This window comes from Drosophila navojoa, chromosome X (genome assembly GCF_054131105.1).
Source record: "Drosophila navojoa isolate 15081-1374.11 chromosome X, UAZ_NAV_1.0, whole genome shotgun sequence".
NCBI classification, from domain to species: Eukaryota; Metazoa; Arthropoda; class Insecta; order Diptera; family Drosophilidae; genus Drosophila; species Drosophila navojoa.
In genome coordinates this window covers 23,555,186-23,574,252 of record NC_142895.1, presented here as the reverse complement: position 1 = coordinate 23,574,252, position 19,067 = coordinate 23,555,186, and the positions used below count along the sequence as shown (strand labels likewise).

The window sequence follows — 19,067 nt, the reverse complement described above, 5'->3', positions numbered from 1 at the left end:
CGTGTAAGTATGTATACAGACATGTACTCCACCCAAAAGCACACACACTCTCGCAACTACTTATAATGTAACGGTATTTTTTCGTGTTTGTTTTGATCGGTATAGAGAGTGTGCCTCAAAAACAATATGCATTGTTGCAATGACTCACGCACATAATCAAATCCTTTACACAAGGGCACTAGAAATGTAATTTAATTCTGCATAAAGTGCATGACGTAGTTCACGATAAAACCGCAATGTCTTGTTTCCAGCTGATTTCATAATTACATATATTAAACTGCCATTAAAGACGTGAGCAAATGCAAAATAAAAATACGCAACACTTGAGACAACGTTAAATGCTTTGACATAGAGATGCTAGCATAGAAGGTAACATTTAAACGCACGTTGTCAGCCAAAAATAAATAAAATATGTATATGGAAGTTGAATGTCAATGTGTAGCTCGGATGTAAACAAAACGAATAAAACAACGTAGCGAGCCCAACGTAAAGCTAACATGCTCTTTATAACAGTAACAGCGCTGTACAGACGCAAAACGGAGCAACGCTAACGCAAAATGCGCTACATTTGCTTAAAAAGCTAAATTGAAATCTGTACGCAGATCCGAAAGCAAAAATAAATAAAACTATAAGTTTGTTACAAACATGTTTGTTTCTTTTTTCTTCTTTTATTTGCATTTAGTGATTGGTATACATATGTAGATAATAATATGCACTTGATATTATCAAAATACTGCGTTTGCTCTTATGGGCAGGGTAGGCATTTAATTTAAAAACCAAAAAATCAACATACATACATATATCGAAATACATATGTATATAAACTTAAATGCTCTGCTCACCATGCCATGTGCATGATAATAATCAAGTGCTGTACATTTCTTTTAAATTGGCTAAAAATATTGTATTGTGAATTATGTATATACTTATTATTATTTCCTTCTTTTTTTTTTTTTTTTGTATAAGTACAATGTGAATTAATTAAAGAATTGTTTATCAAGTCAATTTATTAATTATATGTATATGTAAAGATGTTCAGCGTCCAACTCTTTGAATTCTCTATTAACGCTAGTCTAGTTAAAAGTTTAATATTTCCCTAACCTCTGTTGCACCATAGCCCAACGTCTTCTCCACTAATTAACGCTGTCTTTTAACTAATCATAAGTCCTAAGTACATTTTTGTGAATATGAAATCGATTTTTCATTCAGAAGGCAATTCTCTTAACGTTCGATGAATAAAGAACATAAATATATATTTCACATATATAGATTTATATGTATGTATATATCTATGCACCGTACAAAATGGTTATGAAAAACTGTTATAAACATATGTTTATAAATTTGATTTACTTTCATAAGTTCTATTTATGTATGCATGTCTATATGTGTCTGTTTATTTTTGATTAGTTTAAAGATCAACTTTTATTATTTTGAATGTTTTAATATTATTAATATTTTGCTTTTATAACAAACTAAGTTTTAACAATTGGTTTCAATTTGTTTTTGTTTTTATTTTTATATTTTTAATAGTTAAAATAATAATAATAAAATAATATTAATGTGTTCGTGGTACAATTACTCATAATAAATTATAATAGCACAAATTTTTCCTTCACTTTTCTCTATTCCTCTTTCTTTTTATCATTTACACTGTTAAGAAAAAGCAAACAATATTAATTATATTTATATATATATTTGTATATATATGTAAAAAAATAAACAACTTGGTTGACTTTGAACTATTCCGTTTAGGCGTATATTATTATTTTTAATTATTTATTTCATTTTTCTTTGTTTGTTTATCGCGTCATATGGAACGGCACTTGGTTGAGATTTCGCCCGGGCCTGCTGGGGCATTTTCTAACACAATCGTAGTAATACAAAGTGAATACATACATAAATATCTATGCAGATATATAAGAAAAAATCATGAATAAAGAAGTAGCCAAAAATTATTGTATTATTACATATAATTATGTTTTTTGTTGTTGTTGTTTTTTTTTTTTTTTTGTGTTTATATATGTAAGTGTATAGATTTATATCTAGTGCAACACGCCCAATCGACAGCCTAGATTCTCAAACACGCTGCTCAATCAATATCTTTTTGCTGACGTTGTTCTTGTTTGAGCAGCATACTCGCCTACGTAAGCCATAAGCCATCGTTTTCTAGTTCTCACTCTGTCGCTCTTTTCCCCCTGCTCTCACACTATCTCTTTCTGTTTTGAATTTGTGGTCTGATTAAATAATTAAGAATCATGCTACAAAAATATGAATATTGATAAATGTTGCTCCCCATCGAAAGACCCAAGTGCGATGCCTCACGAAGCTCGGGGCATGCAGCACGAGGCACACGGCACTCTCTTGCTCTCTTCCTCCCACTGTCGCGCATTCTGTTGTCCACAGCTGGCTTTTGTCTTGTGTAGCCGATCCGCTCGAGCTTCTGCCTGCGTCTCGGCTAACATTTTGCCGCGCAACATACACACACTATCTATCTATATATATATGTATATATATGTATGCATATGTATCTCGGTGTGTGTGTGTGTGTGTTTAGAGTAGAGGCTGATTTGCTTTTCTATTCGGGTTGGTTTGGTTGTTGTGTTGGTTGTGTGTGTGAATCTGTTCGTCTGTTTGGTGTATTTTGTGTATATATTTCGGCGTGTGTCTATTTCGGCGAGTCAAATCAACGCGATCATTTGTCCTCGCAACAGCCCGTCTTGGCCAGCTGCTTCTGAAGTGCGGGCGGAATGAAATCTTTCGTCTTGGAATGATTGCCCTGGCCAAGCAGCGCCGGCTCCACATGCTTGCCCTCCTGTATGCGTTGTATGCTCTTGAGCAGATCGTAGTTAATACGATCGCTGACTATCGAATCCTTTCTGCAATAGCCAATGGCAAAGAATCATTAGTGATTTGAGCTATATAAATACAAAGGCATATAGGTATATCTATATCTCACTCACTTGTAGTCCGGATGACTGAGCACCTGCTCACGTATCCAGGTAGCCGTGGTGATCAGCTCGCCGGCGGCGCGCTTCTGTATGAAGCGCAGATACTGTTCAATTGTGCAGTGCGTGTCAGTGTCCACCTCCATCGACTGCAGATAGCTCCGTATTAGCGGCACCAGGCCAGGGAATACGCCGGGCTGTAACGAATTCGATTGTGGTTATTCAGATGGTACTAGAACTTCTATCCAGCACTTACCTTGCCATTGAAAATCTCATTGATGCTAAGCAGCTGGAACAGCTCGGTCTCCTCATCATCCGTATCGGTGTGATCGCTGTCGCTGCCTCCATTCTGAATGTGGGTGCCATTCGTGTTGGTGCTGTTGCTGTTGTTGTTGGCATTGCCGTTTAGTCCATTTCCATGACCATTCAGCTTGGCAGTGCCATTGAATAGGGGACTCGAAGCCGTCGCATTGCTGCTGCCATTTGTGCTCGGCGTGGTGCCGTTGATCTGGACACAGGCGGCGCGCTGTTCCGTCGACTTGGACGATTTGCGGAACCAGAATTTCTCCTTGCGGCACGCATCCCGCTTCTGGGCCGTCTGCATATTCTCATCGACCTTGCTGATGGGCGTTAAGAAGTTCAGCTGATACGATAAGATGACACGGGTCAGCAGCACCACAAAGCACACAATCGCCGCATTCTCAAAGTCGGAGATTTGCGCCTCGCAGGGACGAAACTCGACACGCCAGCCAATCGAGCTGTTCGGCGGCGGCGGCTTGAAGCGCATCGTCTGCCAATTGGTTGACTGGATGTTCTCGAAATGATCTGTGTCCTCCTCATCATTCTGATGGACCTTCTCGCTGAACAGCGATACGGTGTCCCGAATGAACAAATGGGCCACATGCTGGGCCAACAGATGATCGATGCCGCCGTCGATGAGACGCTTGTACACAGCCTCATCGTAGGTGAGCTTCACATCGTTGTATTTCGCCCCCTCGGGCGACAGATACGAATCGATGGAGTCGTATCGCGATTTGGCGATACGAAATTTGTTTTCCTTAAGCGGCTTCAGGCCGCGCTCCTCCTCTGTGCGGCAATCCACCGAGGAGCTAATCACATTCCAGCGGCAGTCCGACTCAGTCAGATAGCCGCGGTAAACCGGCGAGGCGGCGGTCAGGGCCAACATGATGGGACAAAGCGGCGCTAGCTGATCATACAGGCGACGCGCCTCGGTTATGTTGCAGGCCTGAAACGTCAGCTGGAGGCAGCAACAGCCCATGCCGAAGCCCATGGCATCCAGGAGCACAACATCCGGCTCGCCAGGCGGCGCACCCTCCACGGGCAGCTGTGTGTTCACATCCTTAAAGACTAGAAAGCGATTTCATTACTCATTAGCAAGTGGACTACAGGCTGAGAGGCAATGGAGCTTACCCTTCAGCTTGATGGAGACCTTCTCGCCGCGCCGCATGCGTATGTTCCGCGTGAGCGTCTTGAATCGCGGATGGCCCGGAAATATGGCTTCATCGGGAAAGTAGAGTGAGCGGGCGGAGCTCAGGGGATCTTCGGGTCGCGGCTGGTACACCGGATACGTAAAGTTCGGCGCACCCAGTCGCGGAAAGTTTGTTATGGACATCACGCACTCATCGCTGTCCAGCAGCTCGGTGACCTCTTCGCGGCGATACCGCATGTTGGCCTCCACCAGATTGAAGTGCGCCATCAGGCCGCCAAAGGGCTTGCCCGGAGTGCCTTCGATCATGTAGGCGCCATATTCGGGCCGCCACAGCGACTTGACGCCGTTGGGATCCGCCAGCTCCTTTTCGTTGAGTTTCGCCAGCAGATCCTTGGCCTTCAGTGAAACGCGCGCCACCTTCTGCTCATCGTCGAACTTGACAATTATGTATTCCACTTCGTCGCCCCATTTGAGTATGTCGCCCTGGCGATCCTTCAGTCTGTGGTATAGATGTATGAACTGATTGATTCCGTGCTCACGAACATGATCTACTAGTTTTTTGGTCTCCTCCCAGGAGAGTGGATTGCCCTCGCTCAATAGGCCCATTGCTGCAATAGAGAGAGAGAGAGATAGATAGTCAGATGATGTGAGATTGATATTGATATGGAAAACTAATAATGCTCCAAAGCACAGATGCATACACGGTGGCGCAGAGACAGAGAGGGAAAGAGAGCGAGCAAGACAGAGAGAGGGCGAGAACAAGGAATAGTTTGTCACATCTAGATAAATCTATAATTTTGACTCTGTCAATTTTTTGTCTCGTTTCTACTGAAAACTCCGAACTGTCTCTGCTTCATACATACTCCATATTTATTTCTCTGTACAATATTTTCCTGGTCAAGGAACTCTTCGATTAACTGATCAAAGAAATTCAAGTTTAGTTACTCAAATCACATACATCCAACTAAATCTAAAGGCAAATATTCACAGTTAGCACTGAGAAGTGCATAGAAAGGCGAAAAGGTTAAGGTAATTAAGTTTCATTTTGCTTGCAATCCAATGGGTGGATAGATAATCCACCATTCAGATAGAGTGTTCGATTGTTGACTTTAACAAAGACAAAAACTTCTTTTTGTGTTCCTATTTTAAATACCTATTTCAAATACTACCCATGCATCGAGTTAATATTTATGAATAATAAAATAAAATCGTCTGACCGCGATTAGATGTGTTCGGTTAATAGTTGCTAGGGTTCAGTGTGGTTTATTAATTGATGAGCTTTAAATAAATAATTGCTAAATCGATAATGGCCTAATAATACCCACAACAGTATTTGTATATGTAAAGGGAAAACGAAAATTAATCATGTTATTGATAACACAAATTATAGCTGTTGATAGGTCTTTTGTTATATATATATATACCTGATACAATATATAACTTAAAACTTAACCTACATATATGTATATGTGAAATTTCCAGTGCCTAGCAACACCTGGGATAACCAAAGGTCATCCGAAATCGATCAGGATGATCACGACCTGCACGTTAAGTTTATCAAGCAGGATCATTATTTTGATACAAGATAGCAGTGCTTTTAATCATAGGGAAATGTCAAACTAAATTCTATAGAAAACAATTAGCAGCTATTTAATGGGTTGTCTAATAAATCCAGCTCAAGCCATCCAGCTGAAGCCATTAAACAACAAACAAACTGCACTATATATCTTCAGCTTGCCATTTACTGTGATTCTGTACAACATATATACATATAAACATATACATATATATATACATATGCAATCGATTTACATATAAATCTCATAGCATATATTCGACATTTAAACTCAAGCCCAGTTTTGTCGTTTCAATTACAGATTTTAGCAAATACCGAATCGCTCAGCTGTGACAGTAATTGTATAATTCAGTGAAACTGTCAGCTAAAAGAAAAACCGACAGCTATATAATTGAGAGCATTGACGTCTGTATGTATATATCTATTACGATTCGGTAAGCATTTAATGCAACTCGAGATCGTAAAGTTTCAAAATATTTATTTTGTAAGAGCTACGTATGTATGTAGTTCACAGCTCTGTTAACGTAATGCGATATGGATCATATGCATAATAACAAACACTCTTTTAGATAAGTACGATGTAGAGAAACTTAATACTGATCAATTTATCTATTTATGCCTAGGGGAACTATTGATCAACTTGACGGGCTTGTGTAAGAGTTGTGAGAGGATCTGTGTTCCTTGACATGCTCCACTTGAGCATGCCTAGAGAAGCTAACTCTCTTAGATGAGACACTTTGATTTGATTTGATTAGTGATGCTAAGCATTGAGTAATCGCGCTATAAGTAACTCTATGTATGTAATATTCAAATTTAAAAAAAAAATATATATTCTATATAGAATAAACTTTCACTCCAAATTGAAAAAAAAAAGAGTTTGTATACCTTTGATACGTTCGCGAGTTGTAGAACTTTAAAATAATACTGATGCACTCTATTTCGAAAAACCCTCTTTGAAGAAACGAGAGTCAACTAGAACTTGATCGCTTCACGGCTAAACCACTACTAAATATACCCACGAGCAGACTCCGATTACTTATGCGGTGGATGGGAACGACGCTCGGACAGTCTGAATAGCGCTTCGTATCGCATTGCAAGCGGCCGATCCAACGATCATTCATCGATCCATTCATCCATCCATCCATCCATCGATTGCCGATGACGAACTTGACAACAACAACGGCGACAAATTTACCGTTGGCAAATCTGCCGATCACAGTGGCAAATTCCAATGAAAAAGGTCGCAAAATTTACATTTGTTTATTCTTGATGGGAATAGGATATACTGGAATTTGCTTTAACTATTATGATAAAGAATGTCTCTGGTTGACGTAGATCTATCAAATATAAACATATCTATTTATACACAATATGTGATATCTAGGTTAAATTGCTTGCATATATCATCATATTTCTACAGTTTACACAAAAGACATATATAACATATTTCAACGATACTATATTCTATAATAATAATAATAAATGTGGTATACAAAAGAGTTTAGTTTCATAGAAATGTGATATGATATGATATATGTAATATGTGAACTGTGAGAATATGAGGAACAAATTAAACACAGAAAGTTTTATTGATTCTGATCACATTAAATATATATAATACTATATATTATTTTCCTAGTTTAAATTGAGTTTCTTACAATGATTTCGCTTGTAAGATCACAAGCAAAAAATATATGTGTATATATATATATTTTTGTAACAACAACTATCAGCTGATACCACTGTGCGTGTGGAAGTGCCGCCCATTTGGGTATTTTCATATCTGTATTGGAGCGGATGTCGCCGTTGCTGAGGCAGGTGCCCAGAAAGGTGGACGATGGAGTGTGGAACGATCGACGGCACTCGAAACTCTAGATTGCCTTTATAATTATTTGGAATACTTAATTTATTATGCATATTTAATACCAATCGTAAAGTAAAAATAAAAATACTTCATTTTTATTATTATTAATTCTTGTTATATGGATTTATATTTTGTTTATTATAGATTGCAATTGCTACATTGGGCCGGCATTTTGATTTATTAGACTATAAAGATTATAATTAGACGGGGTCGTAATTTGATAGACCATATCTTCCAATCGTAAGCTATATGTATATGAAACTTAAGCAAAATATTGCTCGAGAACCAGTCCAACTACATCATATGACTGATATGTTCAAGTTTGTATCAAGTATCTTCATGGTAAATATTTCGAATAGCTCATGTCAAATATGTAGCAATTGTACTTCAATTATCGAGAGCTCATGTTAAGATTATCTGCTACATATGATATACATCCATCTTAATGGTAAGTTTGTTATTCAAACGAATGTCTTCAGTTAAATTAGCAAATGCGAATAACTTAAAATAAATATTTACTAGTTATATATAATAATCTCTTTGACGAATCCATCTAACATGAAGATCTCCAGAAGTAAAGTAAATAGATAATAGATTAACTTGCAATAGGAATATGTATAACGATTATATATTGGCGTATCGTAAATTCAATTACAGAAAGTAGATATGGAACAGAACTATGAATGTCTTTTCCTTAGCTGAATATAATATAACATATAACAGAATGGGAACTTTCGATTGATGATGAGTTATAGGCGGTGTTTTGCATGGACTATACGTTGGGAAATGTTAGGCTCTATAAGTTCTGATTGTTTCACAATCTGAATGAGCAAATCGGATTACTATTCATGGAACACATAACGGAACAGCTGCCCGAATGCGCTTACACAATCGACGACATTATGCATCAGTTGAATTTCTGTATAAAATCGAGATGGTTCAATTAAGCGGTGCGCGTTTAGTTGCAGCTGTAGTTAATTTAAACTAAAATTAACCACACACATGCATAGACATGAATATAAACATACATATACATAAGTGAGTTCAGCAATACAAGATCAAGCCTTACAGTATTTCATCACAGGCCATTTCGTCATCAAGCAACAACTTTTTATAGTTTTTTGGTTCACTTAGTGTTATGTAAAAGTCGCTTATTATATTTGTATTTAAATCATTTATTAAATTATACTATATTTATAATAATTGCAAATCAAATTAAGCTTTTTTTGCGCCTATAAATTAGATTGTCCATAGCCATAAAATTAAAAATCAAGATAGGTAATACCAATAAAAAAAAAAAAAAAAACCAAAACAAACAAAAAATATTTCTCTAGTATGCCGAAGTTTAAATACCCTTCGAAAATTCTTTAGTATATTCGAACTTTTTTGCTGAGTGATTGTTCCTAGTCTCGCTATATAGTAAGGTATTATAGACATCTATAGATATGCTAAGATGTCTTGAAAAATATTTCAAGTCCGTGTTTATATCAGTACAGCATCTATTTTTATATGTTTACAGCTAACAGTTATGGCATTCTCAATAATTATATTATACCCTCTTCAGGGTCATAAAACTGTTCAGTTATCATTTGAAGTGCTTTCGAAATTCACAGCCTGTCAAACCAGAAATTTTTTCCATTTCCTTCTGATTAGCCTAGCCCAAAATGGATTACTTATAATATATTATTATTATTTATTACAAATATATATGTAAGACCGACTGATTGTCAGACATTCTCTACTTATTTTAAAATATTTTTATATATTATATGCATACATATGTGTATATATGTATGTATATAGTCTTGCAAGGCTAACAAAAATTGGATATCGTGGTTAATTCAACGAGGTAGCATTAGGGTGGACCAAATGTTTAGATAATAATCGACTATAAAATGCTAAAAACACTCAACGGACCAATTAGCTAGTCAAATTCTTGACCTTTTATATATATATATACAAGCACATATGTATGTATGTATGTATGTATGTATGTATGTATGTATGTGCATCTAATGTATACTGACCAACACAACTCGCTTGGCTAAAATGATTTGAACAAATTGCTGAAATTCTGCGAAGCCATTAAAAGTGTCTGTGTGTGCGAGTCGATGTGTATCGTTGTAAGCACGTGTGTGTGTGAGAGAGAGAGAGAGAGAGAGAGAGAGAGAGAGAGAGAGAGAGAGAGAGAGAGAGTCTAATTCTCATTTTGTGCACGGCTTGAAATTCATTCGTAGCTTTTTGTTTTGTTTTTTAATGCCTGAAAGCCTATTCATAAAATCTATAGCAATGGTTATAAAGCTTCAAGTTTTGGCAGATTTAAATAGGATAGGCATAACAAAAGTAGTGGAGCATATCAAGATTTTACTACCCAAATGCAACTATTCATTATTTAACAAATTGAAATTAGCGCAAAGTTCATGCATTGATCTGCAATTAGCCAATTTTAATTTTCGCCTGAGCCTGCAATTAGACATCATCAAACGCGGTTAGAGATTATGCAATTATGCAGGGTATGCAATTAGTTGAGCTGCTCAAGTAAACATGTTCTAACACGTTGTATTAATAGACATTTGTGATACAAAGGGAAAACAATATGATAAGTCCAATTCAAGTTGATAAGCATGTGTTGTAAAATCTATTATAGATTTTAGTGTGTGTGTGTGTGTGTGTGTGTGAGTATTTGGGTGTGTGTTTAAATGTATGTCATAAGCGTATGTCATAGCGTTGATAAACCCTGATAAAGTGGATGAAAAACAGTTACAGCACAGCTCGTTGAGCTGCTGAGCAGTGCACAGAGCACAAGGTGGCGTATACGTAATAAGCTAAAGCCGCGAATCAAATGCGGAAAGAGCTAATACAGAACATGCAACAACAGCAACAACAACAGCAACAGAAATAGCCATTTTCAGGGTCAAACAAAGTAGGCAAACGAAACAGAAAACATACAAAAGTCTACCTACAGATGCAGAACGTTAGATACAGATACGACGAATGTGTCCAAGGTATAGAATATACCATATAAATATATATATATATGCATATAGGCACATACATACATATACATATGTGCTCTGAGTTGATCTGTAACGGAATATAAACAAATTGCCAACGATTTGCCATGCTCATATATGCAATAGAGGAAATTGCAGTCGTTGCACTTGAAATAATTGCACGACATATGAGATTAGGGCAGATTACGTATACGACTCATAAAACGAGCAAAATAAAATGAAGAGCACCAGACGCCAACTGACAAGGAGAAGAATAGCGGGCGAAAGAGGAAAATCAAATTAAGTGTCGGCCGACGCTGAACACATAAAGCAAAGCAAATAGCAAAAGAAAAAAAAAAAAACAATTGCGACGTAATAGAATTGTAAGAGTCCGCTCAGAGAGCAGAGGGTATATTATTGCATAGATAAGTCGTGTGTGTATACACGTTATATACATATATGTATGTATGTATGTATGTATGTCTGTTGAGTTATTTGTGAAAATGCGTCTCTAAATTTGGTAGCTGTCAATGGGACAAATGTTCGGTTTGCTTTTGCGCTTTGCTCTGATTTTGATTGGCTGTCTACAGATTGACCAAGCGATAAACTGTTTGATTCATCAATTGACTTATTGACTGAGCAATTTACTGATTGAATGAATGCATTGCGGCTGATGCAACGATCTGACCAGCTGATTGACTCTATCATAGATGGGCTATTTAAGCAATTTATTGGCTGTGCTAGGGGGAGAAGCTAGAAATGGTAGACCAAATGATTGACTGACTGATGGACTGACGTAGTCCATGAAATGTAAGCCAAATATCTGATGGATTGAATGAAAGACTAAGCAGTCGACAATTGATTGACTGATTGAGTGACTCCTTGATTGACTTGATGATTGAGCGACTGACATAGATCATGATGATGACTAAGGATGGGTCAAAGGACTAGCCATTTAACCAGTTGATCAATGGACCGATTGACGGTTTAACTGATTGATAGACTGAGCTAGTTGCTGAATGACGAAACACTGATAGATTGATTGAAAGACCTACAATTTGGATAACAAATTGACGACTGCATTTCAAACTCTGATTGACTGAATGATTGATGATACTATGTCTGATAGTTCAACCATTTGACTGATTGATTGACTCACTGAATGACCTATTGAAATGTTTGCGCCTATATTTCTTGAGCCTTTTTTTAACCCTAAACTGACATCACTGAGTCGAACGGGTTCGACGTTTGTTTTTGGCAATCAAAATTAAAGCTGTACCGCTCGTATTTCCCAAGACTTAAGTGCCTGACTCACTGGAGATGTAAATCAGATTGGACTTATTATCGGTCAAAGAAGAAAAATTTATATAAATACCATATCTAGTAATTTTCCTAGAATGGAATATCTTTTGTTCTTTTGCGTGGATCGACAAAGTGAATCCTCCATAATGGGTGTGGCAAATTAAAATGAATTCTGTTTTCTGAAGTTCATCATTATTTTAATTTTTTTTTTGTGGCCTATTTGTTGATTTTGTATTTTTAGAGCCGACAGGAACTGACGCTGATATCAAATTGTCTAAAGCACTTGTGCAAATTGAACCCATAATAAAGTTCAACTGTTATTTATAATAATTTGTTAATTTCGTTAAACATTTATTTAAACAGGTTTTCATTAGTAAGACGTAGACAAGCAGGCGATATGATAGACTGTATCGGCTATGAAATACCGTTTATAATCTTATACTTTATCATATTTTAAATAGAAAATGTTTCGAAACATCAACTTTTTCATAATATATGTATATAGCTAATATTACTGCTCGCCTCAATGAGTAAAGAGTATTGCAAATGGTCTTATGCAATTGTCGGTGCTATTTCAGCCATTTATCTCATCGGATGTGTAAATAGGGGAGTGAAAATACTTCAACCACTCCAAATTAAACATCGGCCCTTAGAATGACGCACTACAAACTGATTGACGATGACGATAACTCTAAGAATTATTATGATGAAGATGATGATGACGCACTAGATCCATATTTAGCTTAAATTTCTTGTGCCAATTATATCGTCAATTAAGCAGCGACATTTAAATTGAGATCATAAATTGAAAGAGAAATAGCTGCACCCGGAAAGCATATCATATAATCTACCACATATATACAGTGGCTCACACCTTATTTCGTGCAGCAGCATAGTAGAACTTTGAAACCGTATTCCCGCTAAACCAGTAAAGATATCCAAAAAAATTAAATGAGGTTTTATTTATTGGTTATTCATTATGTATTAACACTTTCAATTATTTTTCTATTATAATTAATAAGATTAAAAACTAAAGAAAACTAAAAAAACAGCCCCTTTCCATGTCACAGCTTATTTCGTGCACTTCACTTTCAACGACTTTATTGTCCAAAAATTCTCAAATTAGGATAATTTTTTAACTCATTTTTGTTTAATCACCTCTTTGAATAGTGATTCCATCGAGTTTACTCATTTTCGGGTGATTCCGCTGGAGATTTTTGGCCAATCCTCCAACACGGCCGTTTTGAGGTCATTTTTATTGAATATTGACCATTTCCGAATGGCCACGCCCAATTTTGCCCACAAATTTTCTATAACGTTCAGGTATGACCACTGGGCCAGCGGATTTACCACATTTGGACTGTTCCAGATCAACCAGGACTAGTCAATACCCGATTTATTGTGTTGGTCATTTGCCTGATGCAATCGGGATCGCCCTTCTAGACCCAGTTCTTCTGCATTTTGGAGCAAATTCTTCTTCAAAAAGGATAGGTACATGTTATTGTTCATATTACCATCAATGAAAACTAAGTATCCAACTCCCAAACTCGACTTGCAGGCCCAACCATGCAACAGCCACTGCCATAGGTCATATTTGATTTTAGGTGCTGATCTTGGAGCTCAGTATTTGCTTAGCGGCAATCATATTGGAACCCATCCGACGCAAATATATTAAATTTCGACTCATGTGCATATATATATAAGTCGGATTGGAAGCAATATGCCTGGCGCCCACCCAATACTGAGCTCCAAGATCAGCACCTAAAATCAAATATGACCTATGGCAGTGGCTGTTGCATGGTTGGGCCTGCAAGTCGAGTTTGGGAGTTGGATACTTAGTTTTCATTGATGGTAATATGAACAATAACATGTACCTATCCTTTTTGAAGAAGAATTTGCTCCAAAATGCAGAAGAACTGGGTCTAGAAGGGCGATCCCGATTGCATCAGGCAAATGACCAACACAATAAATCGGGTATTGACTAGTCCTGGTTGATCTGGAACAGTCCAAATGTGGTAAATCCGCTGGCCCAGTGGTCATACCTGAACGTTATAGAAAATTTGTGGGCAAAATTGGGCGTGGCCATTCGGAAATGGTCAATATTCAATAAAAATGACCTCAAAACGGCCGTGTTGGAGGATTGGCCAAAAATCTCCAGCGGAATCACCCGAAAATGAGTAAACTCGATGGAATCACTATTCAAAGAGGTGATTAAACAAAAATGAGTTAAAAAATTATCCTAATTTGAGAATTTTTGGACAATAAAGTCGTTGAAAGTGAAGTGCACGAAATAAGCTGTGACATGGAAAGGGGCTGTTTTTTTAGTTTTCTTTAGTTTTTAATCTTATTAATTATAATAGAAAAATAATTGAAAGTGTTAATACATAATGAATAACCAATAAATAAAACCTCATTTAAATTTTTTGGATATCTTTACTGGTTTAGCGGGAATACGGTTTCAAAGTTCTACTATGCTGCTGCACGAAATAAGGTGTGAGCCACTGTAAGTATTGATATATATATATCAGTCAAAAAACTTCTAGATGAGCTTTGTAAAAGACCTAAATCAATTATAATAAATAAGCATTGCCCCAAAAGTTGAGATCATATGCTAAGAATATAAGTTTATTAAAAAACTAGAAACGTTTATTGCTCTCAGAAATATATATTTTAATACCTACAAATTGAATTCCAATGTCAAAGTTGCCTAAGCATGCATATACCCCCAGACGTATGTATGTATTGTTTTGTTATACATTTCATGCACACGTGCAACAAAATTTCATTAGGGCCAACAGCTGGTTATATGATTAAAATTATGACTAATAAACCTTAGGATGCGGACAGGTGCCTTATCTAAGGGCACATAAAACGGCCCAACAAGTGGGATAAAACTATTAAATAGCTTAGCGATACGCTTAGATAACTTGCTAAATAAAATTTATGAAAATCTAGGGTATATTTGTATGTGCAATAAAAGAATGTTATTTTTATCTATCGCCCAGTTAGATATGCCTCTATACAGAATTTTTTTTTTCGTTTTGTATGTCTAATTCATCTTATCTAATTGTAATTTTTATTATATTTATCAAGTTCGACGACAAAGTACCCTGTATCTCTATATCCATAAATATTAGAACTCTCTAGAAACAACAAAGTTCATCTTGTCCAGCACTTAATAAGAAATATGTAGATATGGGACGATAGAACGCAAAATATCCAAGTCTTATTTAGAGATCTATATGAGATCAGAGATTGCAGGGAATAAAATAAAAAAAAATGAACAGTTCCTTCGTTCATTCTATTCTCATTAAGCTGCAAGATCTTAATATACATACATATATACATGCATATATGTACATACTTTCATACATATGTGGGTATTTCACCACAATCAAAATAATATTTTTTTGTTTGAGAGCCCTGAAGAATTCGAGAAGGTTCTTTAGACTACGTTTCCTGCTAAAGTACAACAAAAATATATTTAAAAAATTATTCTTTTTTTAATATACTTTCAAGCCAAGATTAAATATAAGAAAAATCATTATTAAAAGAACCATAAAAAATTATGACATTTGATATTTTAATAAACATGAATATATGTATGTATTTAATCGCTATAGAGTATTTAAAATTCTCTAGTAATTGTTGAATTAATTTTTTTATGATTGATGTATGTTTTTAAGCGAACATTATTAAATTTCACATGCGCGCGGAAAAATGGGAAACTCCTTTAGTTCTGTAATTCATTTTTTTTTATTATCATCATAATTATTATCATTTTTTGCTTATTTTTTTTTTTTTTGCATTGCGTCGTCATTCGACAAAGCGATTAGCCCATGGACGGCGGCACCAAGGGGCATTGAGACAGACTTTAATGAACTAATAAATGACAAGGTCAACTTTGGCACACAATAGATAAAAACTATGTATATGTATGTATGTATCTGTTAATGTGGCTTCAGGTTTACATACATATGTATGTGTGCGTTTACTGTAAGGGGAATCAACATTCATTGCGATAGTAATCGATCGTGTCTATGCGTAACGGTTATTAGCGAGGCCAAGTGCACCACGTTCGTGTCGTGCCGTGTCGTGTCGTGTCGTGTCGTGCCGTGCTGTTCCGTTTTGTGTCGTGCCGTGCCTTGTCGTAAGTCATGGCGAGTTTGCGCTTTATTGTGCTGACTCACGATGATATTTGCGAGTCTTGTAGCACAGAGCCATAATATGCTAATTCGACAAATTCGCTAGCGCTTCGCATGCTGTTGTTGTTGTTACTCGGTTATCTATAGTTTCTGTTGTTGTTGTTGTTCATTCTTGTGGTGAAATTGTAGCTCTCACATACATACATATGTATGTGAGAGAGCGCAATCCATAGCAGATATCAATACATTGAAAGGTGCGTATGCGTATGAGTGTGTGAACTGATCTCGCCGCTCTTTCGCTCTCGCTTTCGCTCAACTTGTATTTTCTCGGCGGAGTGCCTTGAACTTCAAAGCCACAACTTACACCCGCTCGACCCCCATCTATACCTCTATCGCTCTCTCTCTCTCCCTCTCATCCACTCGCAGGTCTTAGCTAAAGCCGCAGCAATGCATAAACCCGTTTAAAAAGTAATTTACTTTTCGTTTATCACACGCGACTTGTGCATGAGTAATGGGTCAGTGACGACACAGCAGCCGTATGTATATAAATATGCGTGTGTGTGTGTGCGCGCATGCGTGTTTTGTGAAGCACTTTATCAATTAGTGATCAAGAATAACAAAAAAAAAAAAAAACAAATCACGCTGTTCTCACTTTTAAAAAACAAAGCAGACAATTTTAGCAAGTGAATGACTCCACAGAAATGTGACTGGCACTTAATTAATCGCGTACGATATACACATACATATCTATGTATGTATGTATGTAGTCAGTGATAAGTTTTCAAATTGATTAGAAAATCAAATTAGAAGCTTCTAGTCCCAAGGCCAGCAGTGACCCAACTCAATTGGATAGTATGTAAGTAGCGGCTGCACCCTTACTCACACTTACACACACACACACACACACACACACACACACACACACACACACACACACACACACACACACACACACACACACACACACACACACACACACACACACACACACACACACACACACACATCAATTGGTATGCACATAAATTGGTATGGAAAGCGAATGTCAAGGTTGCGCACGGCTTGAAAATTGGACAACAACGGCGAGAACATACAAAAGCAACGGTAAACGACATACATATGTATAATTTCAAACCGAAAATCAATAGAAACTCAAACCCAGTGCGAAATCACACACTTGTTCAATAAAAGAATCACCTACACTAAATGCACTTCAAATGCTTATATTCTCATCAAAACTAAGCGCAATAAACACTTACCGGCAAATGCTGTAGAAGAAGAATATCAAAAGCAGCAAACGCGTGCTTCTTTCTAATCAAAGTTGTTGATTGACTTCTGGGTTGGCTGCTGCTGTGTTATGCTACTGCTGCTGCTCAGCTGTTGCTCTCGCCTTTAGAATATAAGAAGCAATAATAAAGCCTAATAACGGCGGCGGCGGCGGCGTCAGCGTCTACGTCGGTGTCGGCTGAACAACAAAATGACCTGTTTGTTGTTGGTGCTGATGTACTCGCTCCTACTGGCTGTGCCGCTCACGCTGTCTCTGTTACTCGTGTGCGCTCACGCTGTCTCTCTGTGTGTGTGTGTAAGTGAGTGTAGGGGACCGCGTGTATGTGACCGACCGCGTGCTGATGTTTTTCACACACGTTTTAATTCTGATATATTGAATATTGTTTTTTATTTTTTTTCTTTCGTTTTTTTTTTTTTTTGCCGTTCCTTATGTTGTTATTGGTTGTGTAATCAAAGGCCAATCTCAACTGACCAGCGACAATTTGACGAGCGATGCCTTAGCTCTTTCCGACTTCTCGCTACTAATAGTTGTAATTATTGTTGTGATTTGCACGTCTGTTTCTATTGTTGTTGCGATTTATTTCAGTAGATTGTTTTGCCACGATTTCACAACTTGCTTAATAAACAAAAGAAATTCATATACAATTTCACTTAGATTAGTCTATATATATGTACATACATACATATGTATGTATAAATGTATATATGTATGTGTAAGTGTGTGAGAACAACAAATGTGCAGGCCGCGTGTTTTTTTTAAGAGGAGAGGGGGCATTTGCTTTACACTGCGTTTACTATGTAACTTCCGTTACAGCTGTGACATCAGCGTTCACTGCGTCTGCAGACTCATGCAGAATTTGAATATTTGTTAATAATAGATGCATAAGAATCTGTATTCATTTACGAACAGCACAAATGTTGCGACTGTTCCTTTCAGTTTCTATTTTGTTGTTTATGTATGCATGTATGTGTATGCGTGTGTACTGTAGGTAATTGTACATATGTATGTAAGGTTGTCTATGGCTCTCTACATTTGCATGTGTGTATGACCGAGTTGTTCTAATTAGAAGACGCTGCTGCTTAATGTGTTGTGTACTGTGTGCATGTGAGTGCGTGTTTAATGAGTGTGAGTGCGCTAGCGATCCGATTGCTTACTGCTTAATATTCTCTCTGACGATCCTTATGGAGCCGCTACCAAAAATTTCACAATTCCACTAAAATGCACACACACAATTATTTACTAGAAACTTCACTTGAAATTCAGTTGAATGGCGATATTAACGTGCTGCGTGATATTCAGCTATGTTGTTATTCGTTGTTAACTTCTAATTGCCAGCGCAATGATAGCGACACCGATATTTAACACAAAATTCCAAAAAAAAAGAAAAACAAACTAGAAAACCAGCCACTGCGCGCGGCTATTTATGTAAAAAAAAAAAGGTTGTACGCATTCAATCGGATAGTGCTGCCAGACAATGTTAATGCTCTAACACACCATGGGG

The 19,067-nt window shown here is 37.0% G+C and overlaps 1 protein-coding gene across 5 annotated transcripts; it reads right to left on the bottom strand.

Moving 5' to 3' along the window:
• Positions 1–1,976: 1,976 nt before the first annotated feature.
• Positions 1,977–19,007, bottom strand: Gclc (glutamate--cysteine ligase). Of its 5 annotated transcripts, none has more exons than XM_089265002.1 (6): positions 18,721–19,006; positions 17,538–18,181; positions 4,380–5,006; positions 3,205–4,316; positions 2,964–3,145; positions 1,977–2,879 (listed from the first exon to the last, which is right to left on the bottom strand). In XM_089265002.1, exons 3-6 carry the CDS (start codon positions 5,002–5,004, stop codon positions 2,696–2,698), a joined length of 2,103 nt encoding a protein of 700 aa, XP_089121128.1. In that variant the 5' UTR covers positions 5,005–5,006; positions 17,538–18,181; positions 18,721–19,006; the 3' UTR covers positions 1,977–2,695. The 5 variants fall into 5 exon arrangements, with proteins under 5 accessions (XP_089121128.1, XP_017963989.1, XP_089121130.1 ...); XM_018108500.3 differs by having other exon boundaries at positions 17,538–18,177; XM_089265004.1 differs by lacking the exon at positions 17,538–18,181 and having other exon boundaries at positions 18,721–19,007.
• Positions 19,008–19,067: the final 60 nt, after the last annotated feature.